Source organism: Equus asinus, chromosome 23 (assembly GCF_041296235.1).
Source record: "Equus asinus isolate D_3611 breed Donkey chromosome 23, EquAss-T2T_v2, whole genome shotgun sequence".
In the NCBI taxonomy this organism is placed as follows: Eukaryota; Metazoa; Chordata; class Mammalia; order Perissodactyla; family Equidae; genus Equus; species Equus asinus.
The window spans coordinates 41,948,123-41,973,544 of NC_091812.1; the positions used below are offsets into that span (position 1 = coordinate 41,948,123).

General features: G+C 35.7%; 1 protein-coding gene across 25 annotated transcripts in view; it reads right to left on the reverse strand.

The window, feature by feature from the left end:
* The window catches only part of PTPRD (protein tyrosine phosphatase receptor type D), a 2,080,413-nt gene that overhangs the window by 165,433 nt on the left and 1,889,558 nt on the right, over window positions 1-25,422 (reverse strand). For 17 of the 25 annotated variants that reach the window (XM_070495509.1, XM_070495508.1, XM_070495505.1 and 14 more), the window contains 7 exons: window positions 23,733-23,921; window positions 21,742-21,759; window positions 20,031-20,141; window positions 16,372-16,641; window positions 12,785-13,366; window positions 4,330-4,463; window positions 1,628-1,772 (listed from right to left, as the gene is read on the reverse strand). In XM_070495509.1, coding sequence (XP_070351610.1) covers window positions 1,628-1,772; window positions 4,330-4,463; window positions 12,785-13,366; window positions 16,372-16,641; window positions 20,031-20,141; window positions 21,742-21,759; window positions 23,733-23,921 — 1,449 coding nt within the window. The remainder of the gene's footprint in view (window positions 1-1,627; window positions 1,773-4,329; window positions 4,464-12,784; window positions 13,367-16,371; window positions 16,642-20,030; window positions 20,142-21,741; window positions 21,760-23,732; window positions 23,922-25,422) is intronic. The other 8 variants (XM_070495512.1, XM_070495506.1, XM_070495510.1 and 5 more) reach the window with 1 other exon arrangement.

Sequence of the window (25,422 nt, forward strand, 5' to 3'; positions counted from 1 at the left end):
TTTTTATTGATTATGACTACAGGTTCTTATATTTCAAATTATAAAACTATTTTATATGCATTATCATTATTCATAATAAATTGATTTGTTCACGTAACAGCAAGGACTTATTTGTAATTCTTTTTAAAAAGCTAATTTGGCTTTCACTACATTGCTACCTTCTGACCTCCTATTTATACTTTAATAAAATAAAGAGCAGATAGGCTTCTGATGTGCTTATAAAAAGTCCATTCTGTATGTAAGTATGTATGTATGTATGTATGTATGTGCATATGAAAAAAGGCAAGTTAGTAAACCGTGCAAAATATAATATTGAAGCATGTCACATTTCTTTTAATTAAGTGTCTGATTTTAGGAATTATTTTCTACAATATTACTTATTAGCCTTCCTGGAATTCAAAGCAGACATACAAAACTGCATTAATTTACATGCTTTAGTTTTTAAAAGAAAAGAAATTTTATGGGAATAATCCCTAATCACTAATGGATTAAGCCACAGGATCCTAATACTTTTCATATGAATAATTATGTTTTGAGAAAGAGGAGGAATACGAATTTTATCATCAAAAAGACCCTGAAAGATTTCAAGTTTCTGTAGAAAATGAAATGATAGGAGACTTGCTTATATGAAAAGAAATTCATCTTTTAAAAAAATACAAATTTCATATTTGCTGATGGGTCTAAAAATTAGGTCAATAAATAGAACATCCTCTTTACAAAATTCAAGGCATTCATATTATACATATCTATTGCATATGTCACTATATCACAAATCGCATATAAAATAAATACAAAAACAAAATTTAAGGAAACAACTCCATAAAACTGTTCAATTCAAGGTAAAAAGTTGTTTACTGGACTAATTGTAGAAACTTTTTAATAAAGAGAAAGCAAACAACAGTATTATAAGCCACCAAACTTTCCATCAAACACAACCTCCTATATACTACTTTATGCAGAACAATCTTCCCTGGATACAATGAACCCCACTGTGATAAATACAGCTAGGCTGCAGAGTAACAGTTGCAAACAGAAATTGAACCTGAGGAAACAAAATACAATTTAGGGTTGCAAATGTACTTGTGATTTTGCCATTGTTCCTAAATTTGTCCAAATACAGATTTTCTGTGTATGTTCCAGATTTCCACACGTACTACTTGCAGAGTTAATAACAAACTAGTCACAGAGCTGAGCTTTGCTAAGCAGGAACAAATATGTGAAATAGAGACTCACTTGTTAGTAAAGTTACAACCTGCGAACGTAAAGGGATAAAAGTTTGGTCTTTTGCTTCCTCTTTAGTTTGCTAAGCCCTCCTCATCCTGAATATTGCTTGACAGCCTTATGGTTTGTTAACATGGGGCCTGATCTGACTCATTTTTCTCATGGAGATCTCCTAAATTCTCTGCAAGTCTTTCAATTTAAGAAGTGGGAGAATGGGATCTGTTATTTGGACCACGTTTGAAACCAGCATAGCTCATGGTTGTACTCCAATCCCCAAAGTTGGATGCTTGCTAGCATAGAAACTACTGACGATTAAGCATATTAATTAGCAGGTTTGTCTGGGGTAAAAGCCGGTAACATCGCCTAGTGAAAAGAGGGCAGAAAGTAAGCAAAGAGAGACACCTACTTGACTGCATGGTTCTGGCTGATATTTCTGCTGTAGAAGCACCGAGGCCTTGAGGAGACCGCGCCGCCAGACGGAAGTAGTACAAGCTGTTTGGTTTCAGGCCTTGCAGTCTATACGATGTCCCCGGCTCAATGGTAATTCGTTGCTGTGGATAAGTAACAAGAGAACTGGTCATTCTCCTGAATATTCCTTCAAACATTTTTATCACCCTGCCTGGAACATCAGATTTCTGTCATCAGAGTTATAATGTTATCAAAATATCACAAACAGAATCAACAGCATGTATCAAGGACTCTACTGGGAGAATTACACAAGGAAAATATCAGAGTTTAAAGGGCAAGTTTCTACAATGAATAAGGCAACTGGAATTAGAGAAGCCAGGGATCTTTCTAAAGACGACACAGTTATCCACAGGTAGCAGGTAACAGGGAAGTGGAGAGGCCACCACCCATGAATGTGTTCTACCCTTAGGGCATGTGTGTCGCTGTGGCAGAGCTCACCAATGGAAACTGACACCTGCCCCTGAGAGTAGAGCATGCCCAGCAGGGGCAGTTCCATTTGAAGAGATGGCTAGCTCATAGCCTAGGACCTTCTGCAATCTAAGTAGGAGCAAAAAAGATACGGCCAGAATTAACAACAGGAAACAGTGTAGAGTTTACATGAGGTTGCTATAAATGAGATCTGACATTGCCAAGGTCTGACTGGATAAAAAACAGATGTTAGTTACTGAAGAAAGCTGGATAATTTATATGAAATCATATCATTACTTTAGGGTGACTTAAAATAATTTTAAAGCTTCCTTTCTTGGTGAATATAGAGCCTACAACTAGAAAAAAGAATACAACTTTTCTATAACTTTTAACATCATAAAGGGCTTTTGAAATAAGGTTTCTTTAATTGAATGTTATAGCTCTTGCTTTTCATGTTTGAAATTTGCCTTGTATTTTAGCAAAAATAAAGCTGTCTATAGGTAATCAATCTCAGACTGAATGTTAGCCTGTAGCAAACCTTCAAATGCAAGCTAATATTTAATCCAGTAATGGCATAAATAATCTTAAGGCTTTATATCAAATAGTATTTGCTGTTCACACAAACAGAAATCAGTCAAGGGGAATTCAAACATAAAACTAGAGAAAAACATTCCTGGGGGGTTCTGGCTTGCAAATATAAAAGCTTTCAGAAATTTCAGATTTACCAAATAACAAGAAAAAAAGGGATTCCGTAAATAAACACCTGTAAAGCAAAGTAGGTGTGCCCACATTCACACATCCATGGCCTTCTCAAAGGACTGCCTCTCTTTACTGTTTTTATTAGTTTTTAGGGGGTTAGTGGTAAGGATTTAAAATAATTTAATGCTGATTTATGTCTTACTAAAAACGTCAATAGTCGTAACATGAGTACTTGAAGTTATACCAGCATTTCAATTATGTTACTTTTTGAGCGATTAATTTCTATTGCCTTTGTTAGCTAAATGTAAGAGCACCTCATTTAGAACTTGGTCTTTGGAGATTCTGCTTAATTTAAACAGATATAATAAAATGGAAGTTTCCAGTATCATATTCGTTTATTATAGTACTCAAAATGATGTGCCACAAGTTCATTGATAATAGTTCATTTAGTGAGTGAGTGTTTAAAAAAGGGATTCCTTATTAGAACATAGGGGCTCTTCAGCTTCGTGAAGATCTTTTTAAGATAAAGCAAGCTAAGAGGTATAATAAAATGGTTTGTGTGGATTAAGTTTTCACATATGGTTTTACTAACTTTTTGTCTTAACGTTCCCTATTGGATTTCACAATAACACAAGAAACACATTCATTACTATTGTATATTCCCGTTCTGAAAATTTTAGACGTATCTTAATTCCAATTGCCATAATCTATTCAAAGTGCACCCAAGAGGCAGTGTACCCTAACGGGTAAGAACGTAGATTCTAGAAACTGCTCAGATTCAAATCCAGCTTTGCCATTCAGTAGTGTGAAACTTTGGGCAAATTAACTTTTTTCTGTCCTTCCATTGTGTTATATGTGAAATAGATTAATAACAGAGGCTGACTCATTGCACTGTTGCAAAGATTAAGTGAGTTAATGTATGTGAAACCCTCAGAATAATGCCCATTAATATACATATTAGTTATTTTGATTTTTGTGTCTCTTTTCAGTAATTATCAACAATTTCTAGTTTTTACAATCTACTGTTATTTTATTTGCATAACAAACTCAAACTTTATATTTATTAACATTTACATCAAATAATTCTCGGCATATAAATAAATATTTGCTAGGGGGCACCTTTCTCTGAAACCAGTTTGGACAAATTCATCTACTTAAAGCCTGGGAACTCATTTAATTCATGTGTCTACAGTGATTTAAGTACTTTAATGCAGAAGAGAAATAAAGGAAGTTCCCAAGTCTCATGGGGTATATTCTTTCATAATCTGATAGTTCCGTAAGTAGCCTGAAAACCTAAACAGAACATAGTTCCAAAAGGGACAATAGCTGTCTTTTGTTTTCTCACCCCTCCCATTACCAAGTCCCCAAACACTCTTTCTGTTTTTCTCAGTCACATTTCTCTTTTGATGAAGAAACCTTTTCCACCAAAGTCCTTTATAGACATCTGACCTTTTAACAGAACTTGCGTAAGTACACATGGGTAGGGAAGTGCCTCAGTGTAGTGAATGATTCAAAGGTGAGAAGCAGTCCTACCTCCTCGCCATGCTCCCCGTCCTTGTAGACCAGCTCATAGTTGGCGATGGTGTCTGAACGTGGAGGTGTCCAAGAGAGCAAAATACTTGTTTCAGACTCAGGTTCTGCTTTGAAGTTTAGCGGCTGCCCTGGTACTAAAAACAGGGAGAGAAAGGACTGAGCTCACCATTACCAATATATTCAGAAGTTCTTTCATTAGTGTGTCCGTTTAAACCTTTCAAAAAGTGTCCACATGTATCAGCTTAATGGAGAGCTAGGTCCCTTACGTTGTCCACGTTAACCTGTGTATATAAAGCCCATTTTCCCTCCGTCAAGGAACAAGGATAATATTATGAATACTGTCCTTGTCCTTGAGTAGTTTAGTATCTACACAAGATGTAGAATTAGCAAATACGCCAGTCTTGAATCCAATTTTAAGAGCAATAAAATTATTTACTGTATAATATTGTAGTAAGTGATAAATGTGATGGTTTATATAATGCACTTGGAATAAATATTGCCTAAATCACGACGAGTGCTAAATACATAAAAGCTACTGCTGTTTTACAACTGAATGGGAACTTATTCTAGTACTGCATTTAACTTTCAAAATTATCCCCAATTAAGATTATAAAATCCCACCTTCACTCCATTAACAAAACCTACAGGCAACCATAATCACTTAGCACTTTTTCTTACCAACCTATGTTTTAAAAAAGAGGTGAAAAAAGTAAAAAAAACCCTATCACTTACAAATAATTACTTCTAATCCCTAAATGACTTTAAATGACTGAATACACTAAACCTAATATAAACTTGATATTGTCCCTACGGAGAGAGAGCTAAATTACTACACAAATTAAAAAGTTTATACAATACACTTATCAGAAATATAGTAATTTAACAGAGGTCATCTGTAATTCTCATATTAGTCAAGCAATAGACAATTTGGAAGAAGTATACATCAGATGTAACAAAAAATGGGACCTTTATGTAATTTAAAACACCATACTCAAATGAATTAGAATCAGTTTTACTAATCTCAGCCTCCTAGTTAACACCTAATTCCATTAGGTCCTCCATGCATTATACAAAGGCTAACAGACCTTAGGGCATTACTACTGTAGCTAACCGTACATTGTTCTTGTCCAATGTCTGCTCTGATTGGTTGGTACCCACACCTTGCTGGCCATTAAATATTTCCATCATCTCTCCTGATGTTGTGGCATGTTTCAAAGTGCTATAGATGAACATACGTCCATATTCCCACAAGTTCACATGAGAATTCCATGTATATTTAATAAAAAAACAACAAGAATGGTACTTCACACCAGAGGGGAAAAGAACATCTAAAGTGTTTTGGCAAGAGTATAAACATTCAAAACATAATATAATTTGCAGCTAATGTATGACATCAATTTCTTAAATAATACTTGAAGCATTATTTTCACAAGAAAGAAGGTCTTTGGAAATAGAAAATGTATTACTTTCTTTTCCTTGTGTAGTCATCTCTCTGTAGTATGACTAAAAAGTATCTTTTACTTAAAAAGAGATTAAAGTCTAAAGAAATCTACCAGAAAGGTTTCTAGGATCCCTAGTTATCATTTTATTCCTCTGTCTGGTCTGTTAACCTGTAAGTCCATGTGTGTGTGTGTGTGTGTGTGTGTGTGTGTGTGTATACATGTGCGAGCACACATACTCATGTCTGGACTGATGCTTAAGGCCATCAATAATCAGTGCTTCATATTTCTAATTGTATTCATCATCTTCTCTCCCTTTTTGTATCACAGGCCTGGAGATACTCATTAATTTGATGCTTCTGGGAACATACCTTCTGAACAGGGTATCTATTTTTTTTTTTAAGTATGTCCCCAGTAGGTGACCCAACAGTCATTCATATTGAGGGGCAGAGACCATAGAAGATAAAAGATCAAGAGCAACAGAAGGAGGAATAGAGGGAAATAAAAAAATAAACAGGAAAAAAGCAAAGCAAATGGAAAATGCATTACTTCTAATAGGAAAATACCAAAAGCACCAGCGGGAGCAACAATGGCAGCCAAGACCAATCAGTTGGGGAAGTTATGACCAGCTTTTAACGTTCAGATGATGAAAGGGTTTCTCAGCCTAAAACTACGCACACAAACATATGTGGGCAGTCACTTCTTTTTCTCTAGTTTTATTCCCTTTTTTCTTCTCTCCCAACTTCCACGAGTCTGGGGAAGAAGAAAGTCTTGTTGATAACTCCTGACCTAAACCAAACTGGAATACAGTACAGCGAAGAGTTAAAGACATGAACATATAGAAGGGCCTTCTCACAATAACAACTCCTTGTTACGTGTCTCCTCCCTGCCTAATGCTAATAATAAATTAAGTGACATTGATTGAAAACATCTTGGGAGTCTAATTAACCTTTTCTTACTTAAACTGTTTACTTCTTTGCTTTTAATTTGTCTTGAACAAATTCCCCCTGGGTCTCAATGTTTCATCTTTGTTTAGTGACACAAACTTCACAGATCCTCTAATTTTGTTTGGTTCTGTTAAGAGCCCTCTCCTTCTAAATACTGAATTAAATAGGCACATCAAAGTCTCAGAGGGTGTACTGTCCATTTTATTCTTAGAGAGGAAGTAGTGGCCAGACGGCTTGATGGTCTCTTTGAATAATATATAAGGGGTTCTCCTTCCTGCTTCCATCATCTCCTTCTTTTGAAGTGGTGTGGAGGGTAATTTAATTTACTAGATTTTAAACTTGTGGTAGAAACACAAATGGCTAGAGGTGTCAGGCAGATCACTTAGATGAGTGCAAGACCACATGGAGCTTGGGGACAATGGGCCAGTGCCCGGCCCACCTGAAAGAGCTGGTAATGTTCAGTGCCAGAAGGCTGCTGCCTTGTGGAACGTGGACCCAGTCTTTTCTGAGCTTCTGATTTTTCAACAGAAGTTGTTCATGAATCTTCTAGGTAAAATGTTTCAATTTTTAACAACTGGAAATTAATTAAATTAATTGAAACTGATTGAAAAACACTGTATGGGGAAAAAATGTGTCTACAGGTGAAATCTAGCATATGAACTAGTGCTCTAAAGGATCGTTTTATTTTATCAGGCTCTATGCTTATAAATGCCCAAAGGATGCCACTACTCAGACTTTCTGGAAATTGAGGGTTCACCTAAAGATCCTGCTTCCTCATGGTCATTTAGTCATAGGTGAAACAACCACAATAAAGTTGAGAATTCAAAAGAAAAGAGAAAAAGATGTGAAATTAATGGATTTTTTTTATTCCCCAAACATTAATCCTAATGATCATAATATATGTATACAAGAAAACACTTTAGGGGACTCTAAACTGTCATATTTATTTTCTCTGTAGCACTTAGAGAAACAGGGAATACTGCATCATCTGTTAACTGGCTTTTTATACTAAATGTTGTGGCTAAAGAGGTTCTATTAACATTTATAGTTGTGTTTTCTTCCTACTCTTTCTCTCTCTAAATTTATACATACATATGTATATATAGATATATAAAATAAAAATACATAAAATATATTTATTATATAATATATAAAAATATGTATTTATACATACATATTTTTTAAATGCTCTCATACTCTTTACACCTCAAACTTACTGTCATCCTTTTATCCTCAATTACTTATTGCTTGTCTATGTCTATTTTATTTTTATTTTATTTAAGAGCTTTTCTGTGTTATAGCATTTCCCTCGTCAATTAACTGAATATAACTTTTATGGGAAAATCTGAGATTCTGGGAAACTCGTGGGCAAATTAAAAGAACCCATCCAGAAACTTAAGTGCAATCATTCTACATTAAAAAGGGAGATGTAATGATATTGACCATAAACCAAATTTAGAATTTAGATGTGAATGGAGAAAATGAAAGTAGAAATACAAATTTTTCTTTAAAATTATATTTAAGAAATCTTTATATTCTGTAAAGTGGTGTCAACGTTAAATCCTTCTTCTTGGTTACTTATTTAATGTTCACAAAAGAACAGAAATATGAGCTATGAATTCCCTAAAATAAGACTACGATCCCATTGATAAATGTAAAGTATTCGAGTAGTAACATTATTATACTCTCTATAAATATCTGAAGGCAACTCAAAGACAGACAATAGAGAATGAATAAGAAATGAAAGAAAAACTGGCATGTCATGTCAAATGATGATAATATTAGAAGATCAATATTTGAATAAAATTTAGGGAACATCTCTAAAGAGAAAAAGGTTAGTACATATTAAATGGCTAAACAACAATTTTACCTAGCTACATTATAAATATGAAATATTACCAAAGAGACTAGAAAACCCATTATTGCTAAAATATCTAGTACTTTAATACGGTATGTATTTTAAAATGTGTTTATCTAGCTTATTGATAAATGATAACAACGACAATAAAAGCAACAGCCAGAATTATAGCGGCAGTAAAACAAACATAACAAAATTCAAAACAAGGAGTCTGAATTGTAAGTGCCACAAATACATCATCGACAAAATAAGTACTTAATACACAAGCATCTGCACAAATCTTTCAACTGTGATTAAATATCAATAAGAAAAAGTTAAATTTTATTATAGTTGTATTTACATCCAGAGTTCCCTTACTCATTGCTAAAACTATTTAGAGAAAGCGTTTAAATTGGGCTCATAATTTTGGCTATTGGAATGTCTTTTTCTAGTTAGCTTATATAGGCGTATTGACATATACCAATAAAATGACTGATGAAGTTCTGGAAACCTAGAGCACAATGTCTTTAAATGTCATAATTTTATATTATAACAATTTTGCAAAACCCAGAATTGGCAGTAGAATTAGCTTCTTCAAAATGTTTGGAGTTGATACTCTCAATAGTATTTATTTAGTAAAGGTATATAATTCTTTTCATTCCAAAGATCCACAGAATTAAGGTATATGCATATAAATCAGTAGACTTTCCCAAGAATCTATCAAATGCATAGAAGAATTAGAGGTCAGATATGTTTTCTAAAGAAAGTTCAGAAAAAAAGACACACATTAGGATTTCACAGATTTAGAATGCTTACAATTAGCATAAACATCAAGCAACATTTATTTTAGTGCATTAGTTTAAGACATAATTTATTACATTTCCTCATCAGAGTTTTATTTACACTTCTTCTGTAATGTAAAGTCAGCCTATGACCTTATAATAATTATCTATACAAGAAACCTATGTAAGAAGGCAACCTTCCTGAATATTTCCTAATAGTGCAGGTTTTTCCCAGCACAATATAAATTCTTCCCTTGCCAATGGCCATATATTCCACATATTTTCAAGGAGAACTCATTGCAAGTGACCATAATGCCAGAAGTTAAAGCTATGGGAAACTTGGAAGATTAACTCATACTTCTAGAAAATAACCATCTTAACCAAAATCTTTTCATACTTAAAACTATTTAAAGATTAATATTTTCAATTGTACTAACATATGCAATTAAGGAGAAATATTATTGAGTACAAAATAGATCATATTTTGACTTAATTTTCAGAAATACACAAATTTACATCAACCCTTCATTTGCATTAATACGTGTGACAGTAATGTTAGATAAGATCAAAACTGGTAACTTCACTCTTAAACTCATTTTGTTACTAAATACTATTTCTTTGGAGTGTGATTTTAAACAAAAATAGGTATGTCAGTATCAACGGATTAAAGATAATAAAATGAAATGAACACTTTTCAGATATAGAAGATAAAAACATATCTCTGTCTATAGAAAATTAAAATATACTTGAGAAACTCATACATATTATTGATCAGTAAATTTTTGCAGGTTTGGAAAAGATAAAATTGAAGTGAAAATAAGCATATACTTAAATTTTATACAATCTCTCTAAAACAATATTTCAAAATGGTTTTATGTTTTTGCCTTGTAACAATCCTAAGAATTAGCTAGTCAGCAACGAGAAAAAGGAGCAGCTCAGCATTAATTATATCAGAACTAACATCATTGTATTTGGCAGGTGTCCACTAACATCAAATGGCCTTTGTTAATTAAGCCTAGAGAATAGATCAAATTATTGTGCTATTTTGGAAGGTTTTCTTAGCCTATCGATCTTGGCAGGCACAAGTCATTATGTCATTATATATCTTCTCAATCAATGGGTATTAAAAGTACAGCTATTATGGAACATTCTTGGAAATATCTTAATGTAAAAAAAGCCAAACAGAGATCAGGAACAATTATTCTAATACATCTGTGACCCATTCATCCAGATTTTTCTAAATGCATAGGCCTTGAATCACATTAGCTCAATTGCTCCTGTCACAATACTACCTTCACTGAATTATCATTTATGTTACATTATGTCCCCTGGTAATATAAAAAATCAAAATATGACCTATTTAAACATCAGTTCTATATCTTTCAATAAACTGTGACTGAAGGCATTGCTGTCTGTCATTCCATGTTCTGAATACAAGGATTCTCATGATTCCCAAAGATTCTTATGTTCTGGCTGAATTTAGTTCCAGGAATCATTTAATTTCTCAGACAGATAAATCCTCCTGCCATCAGAAAAGTGAGTTATAAAATATTGTAGATGTCTTTGCTTTAATTTGTGGTTAGAAAACTTAGAACCAAATTTCTTGATCGAGCATAATGACCTTTTATGAAAAAAGGTATTTCTTCCTCTTCTTTCAGATAAACGTTTTTTTCATATCTAACAGGTTTCATGTACTTTTGTACTGGGATAATCTACGAGCCACATCACATATCTCAGAAGTAAATTATATATAATTCTTAAATCTGCCTTCTTAAGACATGAATAAATGTACACTTTGTTTCCTGCCTCTATTCATTTATTGAGCACTTAGGCACAAAAATCTTAACAGGCACTAAAACTATGATATTAGCAAATCATTAATTTGAAAGATAATGGTGCTTAAAAGTATCTAGGGTGCCTAGATTTAAATTCAACTGTCTAACTCAGTAGCCTTATGACCCAGAGCAAGTTCCTAAATCTTTTTATCTTCTTTGATCCTTATTTTACTTATTGGCAAATGGGATAATTCCACATCTACCTAATTGGGCAGTAAGAATCAATATATGCAAAGGTCATAGCACAATGCCCCGCATACACTAGCTGCTATCATTATTATGTATACTTATGAAGTTATAAAATGTTCCCATCCATTATTTAATCTATATCCCTGTTATGGGTTGAAGTGTGTTTCAAAAGAACACAAGCTTCACAGATTTCCACATTTTCCAGTGAGAAATTTTTATGGAAAAATTAATCTAGAGTGTTTTTCTGCATAATAATACAGCAAATAAATACAGCAGAACAGGAAAAGCCAAGTAGGAAAGAAATATGAATGGTTTTTAATGTAACTATGGTAAAACATATTTTTATAGTTTCCTTTCATACAATTTATTAGAGAAAATAATAAATCCATGAACAAACCACTAAGAACCAAATAATAATATGAAAATAAAATAAAGCCAGGCAGGCTGTAAACATCTTCTGAGATTTCTAGTAGTCCAGGGCAAAGAGGTAAACACTCACAGTCATGACTGAGAAAGCCCATGACACGAGAACAAGTCAGTGGTTAAACGTAGGTTTATCTACTCTGATACCTGAGAAAATTCATGAATTCATTCCCAAGATTAGCAATGAGTTACACATATGGATATAGATAATGTCTCCAACAATATGGTTCTTATGTAGGTTCCCCACAAACCAAAGGCATGTTGCTAAAGCACTCACAGGTTAATGCAAGTCTACGGAGGCACCGACACAATAAGGTTTCGAATGAATGGCTCTCAGACAGTCAAGAACAAAGTTTAGAAGAAAGCTCCTATGATATATTCCCAACCCAAGGCAAAACTGATCACTTGGAATCAAAGACCAGAGAGGTATAATATCCTCTCATGAAAATAAAATCCCCTGGCAGGGCCAAGTTTTTCTTTATAAAATAGTTTGGCATCTACTTTAAGACCCAGTAAAATAGATGAATCAGGTCCCACAGTTTGATCTTAGATCTTGGTAACTGTCTTTCTTCATCCCCTGAGGCCACAGAAAGAAAAAAACTCAAAAAGCCATTAGAAGACTATTTTTAAGTAAGTAGCCTCCTAGCAAATATAAGCCATTTAAATATCTGAAGCCTCCTGACAAATGGTTTTATTTTTAACCTTATCTTGAACCATCCAATCTTTCACAGATTAAGTTTTTGACAATACTCTATCAGAGTAGCTAGTATAAAGAAGCACGGTTCTTCTATTCTCAAAATGCTACACGGAGGACACATTCATCCATCTTGCGCAGAAAAGTCTTCCAGCCATTTGGATACAAATTTAAAAGTAAGGATGTTACATACATCCTTTTACTTAAAATTGTTCTTTAGTCTTTCAGGGTCCATGTTTTTGCCCTTCCCATCTCTTAGGACCAAACTCTCCCCCTCCTGCCCTACTCCCCATCTAGAATCAGACTTACCTCCTGTCTGAGTGATAACTTGTATGTCACTTGAAAGAGGACCATCTCCAATTGAGGTAAAAGCCAGGACTTTGACAGAATATGTTTTCTGGGGCACTAAGTTGCCAATGGTAGTGATTTGGCTGTCAGCTACATTGTGTTTCATCCAGTTGTTGACGTGCTGAGTGGGATCCATTGTATAATAAACTCTGTATCCCTGGATCTGTCCATTTGGCTCCTCAGGTTCCTTCCACTGTACCAAAATGGTGGTTGAGCTCAACATGCGCGCCTGGACATCTCTTGGGGCACTGGATGGCGCTTGCTCTGAGGTCTGCGTTAGCACGGGCTCACTGGGAGGGCCCCGCCCAATGTTATTGACAGCAACAACCCTGAATTCATAATCCGAGTAGGGACTTAGTCCAGCAACACTGTAGCGTGTGGTCGCCACCCCATCAATTTCTTTGTAAGGTTCCTCAGAATTTTTAGGTTTATGCTGAATGATATAGTAAGAGACAGGCTCAGGGTTCCCAGAGTCCCACGTCAGTGTGATGCTTGTAGCTGTGCTCTCAGTCACTACAGGAGTTCCTGGAGGTTTGGGTAAGGCTTGGGGGGAGAAAAGAAAAGGCAGTGACTATCCATCATCTCTAAGATGCTATATAAGAATCTATAAACTCTACAACTGGAATAACGGAATTATATATCAACTGAAGATTTAATTAGATGAAGTTATAGCAAAGGATAGTTTTCTAAGTGATCAGGAAGTACTGTAAGACATGTTTAGGTGACACAAATGTCATTTTACTAGAAGGGCATTATACTGTTCTATTTGGGGACTTGTATCCAAATCCACCACTTATTAGCCATGTGATCCTGCATGCTTTGCTTAACTTCCCTTTGCTTTAGTTTTCTCATGGGAAAAATGGGAAAAACTGCATTACTGGAGTTGTACAGTTGGGTAACTGTAATTCATGAACTTGCCTGAAGATTAATGAGCTAATCCAGTAATGCTCTTAGAAGGTATCTGGTACCCTCAGAAAACATTAGTTGCAATTATTACTATTATTATGACCCAAAGCTTGGCCAATTAGTCCCTTGCTTCAAGAAATAAGTGATATAATTAAATACCAATAAACACTGAAAAGAATAAAATTTGGAATATATTGAAATGGCATTAAATTACTATGGAGGAATAGCATTCAGGTTGTTTTCCAGTTTTATGACATAGGTAACGTTACTATAATTTTCTTACAAATAATCTAAGCAAGAATTTTAAGATAAGAAAGAATAATTTCAAATTCATGTTTTTTACTTAATATTAAAACAATACTGAAGGAACTAAATGAAATCATATTCGCAAACCACTTTTTAAAGTAATTTATTATCATTATATGTATTCTATATTCAACTTCAGTAATATCTGAGATTATAGCTACATGATAAACATGTGCAATTAAATCCATCTTCCAGAGAACCAATTCTTTCCTTTCAGCCAAAGAATGCAACTCAAAATGCTACCAATGAGGAATACAAACCATCTACATTGGTCGTTTCATATTTAAGTGCCTTACCCTGGACAAGGACTCTGAAAGGTAGTGGTATTAGGGTAGAAAGGAGAATTCAACTAGCAAACGTTTTAGAGAAAACTCAGAAGGTAACACTCATATAATCAGCCCCTTAGTTCACTTTTTTCCTCATCAACATAAAGGCAAAAAGTCCAATACTCCTTAAAATGGCAGCTTTTCAAGAGTAGCAAACTTGCACTCGATTGCTACTGTATCCCCAAGACCTAGAACATTGCCTGGCACTCAGCAGGCTTTTAATAAGTACTGTTAAATGACTAACTGAATGAGTGAGTCCGTACTTTCTCCTCTCTCTCCTCAAGCTCCTCTTTTCATTTTGATTCACTTTTTGCCTTCAAGATTCACCTTTTAGCATTATTTATTTATTTTTGAGTTGCAGCTGGTAGGGAAGTGGCAAGAGTTCGGAAAACAAAGATAAGAAGTTGAACAAGATATTCGTTTAATGTGACTCCTGCTTTTGAATTCCTGAAAGTTTTCAGAAAACCTTCAAATATTTAAAGCTGAAATGGTTATTAGGAGAGAGAAGATTCAATATTTGCATATTACTCTACTGTGGAATGATAATATTTGGCCAAGGGTTTTACTGAAAATAATAATAAAAAAGACATTTGTTTAAATACTCTGGCCTGGCATTTTTCAAGGAAGTGGGTGATCCAAATTTTCCCTGGATGTCTTTCTAAATTTTTTTTTTTTTGAGGAAGATTAGCCCTGAGCTAACATCTACCACCAATCCTCCCCTTTTTGCTGAGGAAGACTGGCCCTAAGCTAACATCCGTGCCCATCTTCCTCTACTTTATATGTGGGAGGCCTGCCACCGTTTGGCTTGCCAAGTGGTGCGTAAGTCCACATCTGGGATCCCAACCAGTGAACCCTGGGACACTGAAGCGGAACGTGCGAATTTAACTGCTGCACCACCGGGCCGGCCACTTTCTGAATTTTTAAGGCAAGTAAAAATATTGTTAATTAAAGGTGTGTTTACTGATATCTGGCAGGCTATTCGCTTCTCTAAGTCATATTTACCGTACAGTATGGGGTTTTTGTCTGTAACGTATGGATAATTATAAATATGCTTAATGCAGTTAAGAATATGCAATACAACACTACTATTTTAAATGATTAAATGTTGACAATGGTGTACACCTTTGTTCTCATATCACATTATTGGTTTTATAGGACATATATTTGATACATATGCTTGATTGGAGATATGACACTGATTATAACATGTATGTTGCATTTTTTAGGATCCTACTTCCTAGACAGGGAAGATCATTTGTGTTCATTTTGCAATAGTTTCAGACATTTGTAGAAACCTAAAGTAACCCTCAGTCTGACCTATAGGGCAAATCTCTTTTTAAGTTCTATAAACACTGGGTGAAAACAACTGGAAACTTCACGTTTACTTTTTTTCTTTGATTTCAAAAATATCTATGGAATAAAGTAGTCTGGTTATATTTAGTAGTCTTATTTTAAGAAAAGAATATGTCTTGAGCACTTCACCTATACAAGGTGAGAGATAAAACTAAAACAGAATATAATGCCACTTGCATTTTGATTTTTAATGGTAGGACCCATCAAAAGTTTAAAACATCTATAATCAGATCATATTAATCTCAATTCTTTCTTTTTCATTTTTCTCCCTTTGTCTTCAGAGATTTTGAGCATTTACTTACACTTACTTGTACTTTTCTATCATGTGACTCTTAGTAAGGTTCTGGATTAATATAAAACCTGATGCATCAGTCCTACCATAATGGTTGACCGTATCTAGCACTCCTCATTCTGCCTGGTTAGTAGCCTGGGCCCAGGTTCTTGTTAAACATTTTGCTGATTATTGCTGCTTAGGCTGCTGATGCTTTTAATAGAATCTGCCTACCTAGATATGTGTCTCTTATATGATATCATAGATATGATTAAACTATGACAGAAACACTGAATAATGAATTGATTCATTCTAGAATTCTAAGAATAGACTTTGTAGAGACATTAGTCAGGTGACTTGTGTGTACCCGGACCCTCTGTGCTTACCTTTGACAGTGATCTGTGCTATTGCTTCAATGACACCCAGTGTCGACATCGCAACACAGGTGTAATTTGCTGACTGTCTTACATCATTCAGTTCTAGGACATTTCTTCCTATTGGCATATCATCTTCAGGTGTCAGATCTTCTGCCCCCAACATCCACTTCACATAAGGCATTGGTGACCCCACGGCCACACAGGTGATATTAACACTTCCACCTGGCATGATTTCATGATTAGTGGGTGGGATAGAGAATCTTGGTGGGACGCGGCGAACTGGAACAAAACACAAGGGAAGATGATAAAATATACAAGGCAAAAAAAAGTGGCTTGTTAAACACATGACATGCACTGTACAGACACAATTAAACAATTGAAACATATTGTGGATTGTCCAAAAAGAAAACAAAGAAAAACTGTGGATAATACAGACCATACAAGTATGGTATGTGTATACACAGAAAAGATTTCTTTAGTTTAGTCACTGATATCTTAGACACATTCATACAAAAGTTGATTCAGACCTACAAGGGCCCCACAAAAAAATAAAAACTATCTACAAACTAACAATACACAAACATCATGCATAAGATAAACACAAAAACATATACATGCATGCATACAACAATGATTCTATGCATGCATGTATATGCAGAAAAGGGGGCTGGAAGGTCACCAGCAGGTTTCAGTTGAGTATCAAAACCAACTTCAGTGCTGTGCACTTCCAGTTGATGTGAATGTATGTGTGGGGCCACACTATCACATCCCAGCCCTGGAGAACATCATCTAGAGTACACTGAAAGTGCAATTTATTTGCTTTCAGACTCAAAGTAGATGCAGCCTCAAGACCTCACACTAACACTGAAACAAACACAAAAATATATACACATATTGATTTACAGTCACAGAAGAGGAAACAAAGTCAATGCCAGTAGAGATACTGGATTGGGTCATGCAAGGCATGCACAAGATGAAGTCTCAAGGCCCATGCTTTGGACAATGGGAGAATGGCTGGAATCCAAGGCAACAATGACAGCAGAAGAAATAACAGGGTAGAACTAAACACAGAGGGAGGAGGTAAAGTACAGTGATTGAGACAGGGATTTAGAGAATAATAGAGTTGAAAGTCAGAAGATATTAGATTAAGCTAGGTTGTCAAAGGTAGGGATTGCAAATTCAGGAAGGGAGCTGGCTATTTCACATTCAGGATTCCATTCAGTCCACATTTAATGTAAAATAACATAAATGACAACAACAAAATCTAGTAAGAAGCTTTTTATGCCTACGACATTCACACTGAGGGACACTGGATCTAAAACTTAGAGTGGGACACGACATTAAGAGGTCATATTAAAACAACACAACACAGAAAAAATTACCAAGCAATTACAGTTCAGTGTTCCTGCTTTAGATAATCTGCATGTTTATGTGTGTTTAAGTACATGTGTCTTGGACATGATACAAGGAGAGGGTAAGAGACAAATAAGTTTCTTCTTGGGCTTTTATTGGCAAAACATTACACCATGAGTATTTTAGATCAAGAGGTAATCATTAGGAGCATACCTTAAATACGGATCATAAAGTCATTTTTTTAATTACAAATACATTAATAAACAAACAACCTCATATCCCCCAGAAGATGATAAGTAAATAATTCTGTCTGTAAACTTTTTGGTTGTACTTAAGGTTGAGATAAACCTCTGCTGATTAGAGAGGGCTCGCTGTGATGGCCTCACAGGTGAATGATAGGCATAGGAGAAGTAAAGAGAGAGCTAAGCATGCCTCCTGCAGCCAGTTCACAGGTTACACAAAGCAAGCAGGAGCCGGTGGAGACTTTGAGGTGTCAAAGAACAGATCAAGAAAAATGGAGGAGAGTTTAGTCTTCATGCTTGGGATTAGGGGAGCAACTTGAGAAAGTCATTCTGTGGGCAGCAGGCATCCTCATAAGACAGAAATTAAAGGTGGGGCAGGAGATAGGAAGAGTGGAGCAGGAAGGAAAGCAGGAACACTGACCAAGTTCACTGGATCTGAGAGAGTTAAGTGTTACCAGTTACCATGCACCCAGGTACATTCTCTCCCATCATGCACCACAGTTAGATACCACCAGCAAGCACCGGAAGCCATGGCCAGGGCATTCTCTGCTAAAACATACCATTAACCAAAAGAAGACCACAATGCAGCTACATTCATTTCATTTGTATTCTTTGTTATTGGTTTAATTAATAGTTTTGTAAGGTGGGTAAAAAGTAAAAAACACACCAACCTTCTCGCAGCTCTGAGGGATGTAGGGGGTTTGATGCAGAACACAATGAAATGAGGAAAGGAGAAAAACAAGGGAAACACAGAGAGAGTAAAAAGGCCATATCAAGGCTTTCAACCGCTACTTGAACATCTTTATTTGCTCTAGTTCATCCTTCCTACCTCAGCTGAAAAAGTTAGCAGTACCTCACGGACTAACACGGTATTAGAAACAATAGCTAGCATCATTTTGAAATTTTTCCATTGAAAAGGTACACATGCCTCATGCAGCAAAGGAGGTCATCATTGTGAGAGAAAGGATCAAGGGGCTTTCAAAGAATTTGGAGAAGAAATGTGTTTCTTCATATTCTCCCACCCCAGCCTCCAGAGAAAGACAGGAGAGAAAAAGATCCCCATGGAGATGAAATTAACTTGAAAAAAAAATTTCAAAATCAAGCTAGGTATTTTCCTAAGGAAATTCATCCTATTGTACCTTAAAGCCTTCACATCTTTTCTCTCCCCATCCCCGCCCACACCTTTTGTGGTTATTCACAGACATGTAGACCAGGAATAAGAGTGTTTCCACTGGACAAAAAACCTACAGGAACCGGCTTTGAGGATTCTGGGGAAGAAGAAATACTTTTTTCTCTTTGCAATGAAAGGTATAGCCATTTATAAGCTCAGAATTTAATTATTTCTATTACTTTATGAGAAAATACATATGCTCATAATTCATTCTTCTCCCAAGGACTAATATCATTTTTAAAAATGCAATCAGTGTTCCATGGCAATAGAAAGATTAAGCTTTTCAGAAAGTCAATAATTAAAAAAAAAAAGTGTGTATATATATACATGCGTAGGCATATGCACACAATACTATGTGCTTATAAACAGCGAAGTATAAAAATAAGGAAGAAAATAATATGCTATTTGCATGTAGCACCTTATTATTATTCTTTTAAGTTAGCAGCTTTATCCTTACAGCACCACAGCAGAGGTCTTGAAGACATAGACACCTTTATGCTTGGCGTTGCACAGAAAACTGATTAGTAGCACACCAAGCAATTATTTCAGAATTTCATAAGAAAATAGAAGAGAAAGAGCAACAGAAAAAAGGAGGGAAAGAAGAAAATCTCAAACAAATGCAAAGCACAGTTCAATCAATGCAGTAAAAGTAGAAATTAAAATGTACAAATGCAAATATACTTACAAACTTTAAGCCTCAGGATAGATTTTAATCAGAAGTTGTCAATTTTTTTTAAACACCACATTAAAAATTGTTAATGCTCTATTCACTAAAATGCTTCAGCTACTGCAACTATTAGCAAATCAGCTGGTTAAATACTGACATAACAACACAGACCCTGTGGGTATCTCAACTCCCCCTGAGCCTGAATGGAGAGACACCAGGGTTATGTCATTCCTACCTCTGACATATAAATTCGCAGGGGCAGAATAGCGAGTGCCCGCGCTGTTGGTGGCAACACACTCGTATTTCCCTTGGTCAGATTCTTCACTCTGTTCGATCTGAAGGGCGCCTGTATGGATAATAAAATATATTGCCAAAGAGATGGTAAGAGAAGGCTTTCACGGTTCAGAAAGCTAAACCTCTTAACAATATGAAAAGCCCTGCAAAGTGAAGGTCCGCTCAACGTCGATTCAATCTCTTGCTAAGGTGCACAGACAGAAAATGATGCGATGAGAAAAACATATAGAGATTATTTATTTTTTTTACATCATCAATGCTAGCATAAGAAAACAATCTCTCTTTTCCCAAGCAAGACTTCTAGTCATAATTAACACTCTTATTTCCTAGACTAATAAAATGAAGATGGGTGAGACTGCTTCAAGGAAGTATGGCTTTTAAATAAAACAAAAGATTAATTTTTTGTTTTGTTTTGTTTTGTTTCATTTTGGTATCAAAAGTGGCGCAAAAGATAGGCACGCTCAAAAAAACCAGGCCGGGTTTTCAAGAAAGTCTTCTGCTGAAGAAAGCCAAAAATACGCAGCGAGTACAAAAAGGCTGCACAAAGCAAAAAAAATAAAATTAGTCATTAGATATTATGAAAATATTACTTAAAGAAATAAAACTCCCTTTAAGACATGCAGATTTTTAAGAAAAGAAAGACAGTTTGCCACGACTTACAATCATTTATTACATTTGCTGAAAAACAAAGAGTAGTTGAATTAGAAGGTTTTAAAAAAGTTAAAAAGAACGGCCTATGCCAGCGAGTAAGAGCCAACCAACCACTGCTTGAGGACCTTGATTCGGATCCCCTAAGACACCCATCAAAATCCACCAGTGGGATTAGCAGTGTGGTGTCACAAGACCCCCAGAAAAATACAAAACAAGAATTATAAAAGAAACGAACACTGAGGCAAAGTATGAAAAACCAGCAATATCACATACCACCAAGAATACTGAGCACCTTTTGTTTCCATAGCCAGGACAGAAGATCCAAAAATCCAGAGGCGAGTAATCCAAGAAAAAAAGAAGTGGGGGAAAAAAGCATTGCTGTCAGGTCGTAGGCGAGTGGGATCGGGTAGAAAGGGGAGTCATTCTTTGACTTTTAAGACTTTAAAGAGAAAAAAGAACTGAAGAGCAAAAGCAAAAACCTTTTGAAAGATAAAGACAAAAAGGAGACGTTCCAGGCTGTCTTCTGCATGTCTGCCACTGTTCTCCAGACCATCTTGGCTTTGGTCCAGAACAAGAACAGCTAAGGAAGAAAAAAATGATCTTTTTTTTTTCTCCGGTTGGACAAAAAAAAAAGGAAAAAAAGAAGAAAAAAAAAGAAAAAAAGGAAAAAGGAAGAAGAAGAAAAGGAAAAAAAGAGGGACAGATGGTACGCTGTGACTGGTCTGTGGTCTAAAGACCCGGATATGCTTTCTTTGAAGCATATCACAACTGAAAGAATCATTTTCAGAAAGAAAGAAATGAACAAAACAAGGAGAAAAAGAAAAAGGAAAGGAAAGTTCACAACATGAGAGTCACCGATCATAACCAAACAGTACAAAGGGAAAAAATAAAGATGATGGACATTATCGGAATGCTTTTGAGAACAGGACAAAGATGAGAGTGATGAAAGGACAGAGAGAATGAGTAAGATCATTCTGTGAACGTTAGTTCAGCACTCTTACCTCTTATTGGTGTACCACCTGGGTGGATAATATGAATGCAAATAAGATTAGAAAGAAGAAGCATTAGTACGAGAAGAAGGAGGCTAGGGCTGGGGAGAAGAATTAAATTAGATTTACAGAATTAAATAAGGTCGTAAAAGAAACTTGATTTACACTACTGGTAAAACAGGAATATATTAGATAGAATTATTAGATCGTAAAAGCAAGTTGCATTATACCACAGAGGGCAAAGACCACAATAGGCAGCATTGCCTTTCTCAGAGAAGCAACTGAGTTCTCAGGTCTGGGGTCATATAGGGTTATATCTTATATGCCTCATATTCTTAAAAAAAAACTAAACAATATTTTTTAAAGACATAGTTTAGGAAAATACTGGCTAATCTATTTAAGTATATATATAGATATGCATATATATATATACTGTTATAGAAAACACTAACGACTAACTAGAAACAAACACTGTTGATTGGATAGCTTATGCTACTTACTAAGCTACATTCATGTGATATCACCTGTGTACTATTTTATTTTTCTATACAGTGTTCTTACAATAACAGTTCTGTGAATGTGTGCGTGTGCGCGCCACTAAGGAGATCTGGTGTCTACACTGACAGTTAGTAAAATGCATGCCATGCATTTTATTAATAATAATAATAATAATAATAATATTCTGAATATGGAAATTAGTGGGGGTGAAGTGCGCTTCAGAACTAAGCACTTACCAATAGATTCTGGAGATTTAAATACGGAGAGAAGAAAGACAGCATAAAAATATTATTATATTCCTTATAATTTGGTACAAATTTTTCAGAGTTAAAGCTTTATATACTAAATCATCTATGTTACATGTGAATAATTAATTCTTTATTTACAATAACATAATGCTAATCTACACAATTCTGCTGACAACAAGCAAAAGAGGCAGTTAACAAGACGCTTTAACATCACAGGACAGGTCAAAAGCTGAGAATTCTGGGAAGACAGGCAGTTAAACAACTTAGAATTCTATATCAATATTACTACCAATGTCAAAGTAAACAGCTTATTAGTATACGTCCCTGTGAAATTACCTAGGGACAGGCTCTAAAACGTAAGAAGTTTAGAATTATCTCTATTTTTAATCTAAAGAGAGCAAAGGAATAAACTTGGGGTGAGGATGGGAGAGGGAGAAAAAGGCAACGGGGAGGGTGGGAGAGAAAGAGAGAGAGAGAGAAGCAAAGGCTGGAGTCTACACCAAGAGCAGACTTCTGTAGATCCAGTCACTGGAGGGTTCAAAAATCTTTAGTGTGGGCGCACACTACTGTGGCTAACGTGTAGAAAATGCTCACTCATAATATAACAATGACATTAATAAAAATCCCCTCCTTTCACTGGTACCTTGTAAAGGACTTCATAAAAAATACATCGGTTACTCATGAGATAACATTTCTGTGTTTTATGTATTAGTAAAAAGAAAGCAGACGTGACCAAACTTACTAAACTTTGGTACTGTGATGAGTTCAAATGTAGAAAAGACACAGAAAACAAACTTTAATAAAATTGAATCATTTTACATTTTAGTGTTTCACATGAACATTTTGGTTTTTAATGGATATAACCATTGGAACTCCTTTGCAAGATCTGAATGAAGTCCAATGTTGAAATAAATTTGTTTCAAAAGAAAACAGAGAAAGAAGAAAGAAAGAGGAGAAAATGGATCCATCAAATACTGCGGAAAAGCAGTAAATTAAAAAATTATCAAAAATACAGTCACAGCAGTGAGCAATGTGGATTAAACAGAAGCTGCAAAACACACAGAGAGAAGGAGAAAGACAGACTCTGAAACAGGCTATGACATCACAAACATGGACAACACATTAAATAACAGAGAAAGAGAAGAGGGAGAAAAATCAATACCTAAAAGTTAAAAATAAATAAAATAAAAATAAAAATAAAGAGAGAAGCTAAAAAAAATTCTCTAGGAGTTAGTGGAAACAGTGACAAGACCCTACCTGATCGTAACTGCTTAATACGGCCATTGTTGTTGCTTGTGTCGACGGGTAAGAAATCTTTAAACCAAGTGATTTCTGGATCCGGATTCCCACTGGCTGCACAAAGCATGGTGGCAGTGCGTGTACGCTCCACCACCTTCAACTGTGGGCCCATGTCAATGGTAGGGAAGCCCCTGGGAATTTGATCCTCTGCAAGACAAAAGGTGATACGAACATTATGTTAAGTCAGACGCCCAAGATTCAAGAGATATTTCCAGTTAATCTTTCCCATTACCTTATTCAGCATTTGCTGAGAAAATAACACAAATTGGGCTGCACTGCACTATTAGATTAGGGTACAATCACAATGTTGTTCTTGGCCAGAAGAGCGTAAAGTCTAAGTAAGAGGACAATAGCCGAACAAATGAAACCGGTGGACAATTAGCCATTAATGATTAGGCAGCTAGTGACTAAAGTTTTTTTAGTCAGTTATTAATCGTAGCTTTTATTTGTTAACCCACCCATTGTTAGCTGTGCTGGTTAGGCAAAATATATCTGACTCCCACTAGGTTCCTCATAGATAAAAACCCTGATGCTTGGGTCACCATGGTAAATGATGCTTGAGTTGTTTTTTATGAACTGAATTAGCTCCTTTCCGGTTCAGACCGGTTGAGACCACCAATGTACCAACTAGGCCTGAGCAGGTACCAACAGGTGAGCTCCTGACATCAAGGAGCCAAAAACTCCACCCTCAGCTCATGTTAACGCCACCATTTTGGGAACGTGTGTCCTTTGAAGAGCCATGAAGCTTGACTACGGTTGCAGAGATCATCAATTACCTCACTTGTCCTCACCTCCACTTTATCCCCACATTTCAGGCTACCTGATCCTCTACCTCATAAATATCCCTAGTCCCCATTTTTGGGGAAGTGGATTTAAGATTTATTCTCCCATCTCCTTGCTTGGCTGCTTTATGAACACTTTCTCTACTGCAAACTCATCGTTTCAACGATTGGCTTCTCATGCAAGGGGCAAAACGAACCTGGTTCAGTAACACAAAAGAGCTCAGTTGTGTGGTAAAGACCATGAGGAAGGGATGAGCCAAGTTCTCTGGGAGCACAGAGGGAGAAGTAATTATAGAACATGTGCCTGAGGTCAGTGAGCATCAAGAGGAAGCTCTGAAATGGGCCTTTTGGAACTAGTTTTGGCCCAAAAGATGGGAGCATCACAAGTACAGTCATTGAGGCAGGAAACCTGTCACTGAGGGAAAACCATGGGATCTAGCAGGGCTAGCTTGGAGAGTACATTGGGAGTAAGCTGATTAGCTGGACTAAGCTGTCTGTATTCAACTCTGATACGTTTTTCTTGTAACTTTTAAGCAAAATTCTATATCTTCTCACACAAGCGTAAGGTTCACCCTGAATGAATTTTTTTCTAGGAAGTTTCAACTAATCAGAAAATTGTCTGTGTTTCCCTTACAAAAGAAGAATAAAAACAACTCAAAAAAACCCCACAAAAGCATATATTCCTTAGGTTAAGAAAGTATTTTCTCCCATTCCAACGGTCTGCACCACTTCCAGTCATTTCAAAGATGGAATTTCTAAATTTTGAATCTTCAACTCATCCAAAGTTCACTTCTCCCTTTCCCACATCAAAATTGTCCCAAAGCCTAGTTCTTGAGAAACTGAAGTCCTCTTAAATCCCCAAGCAT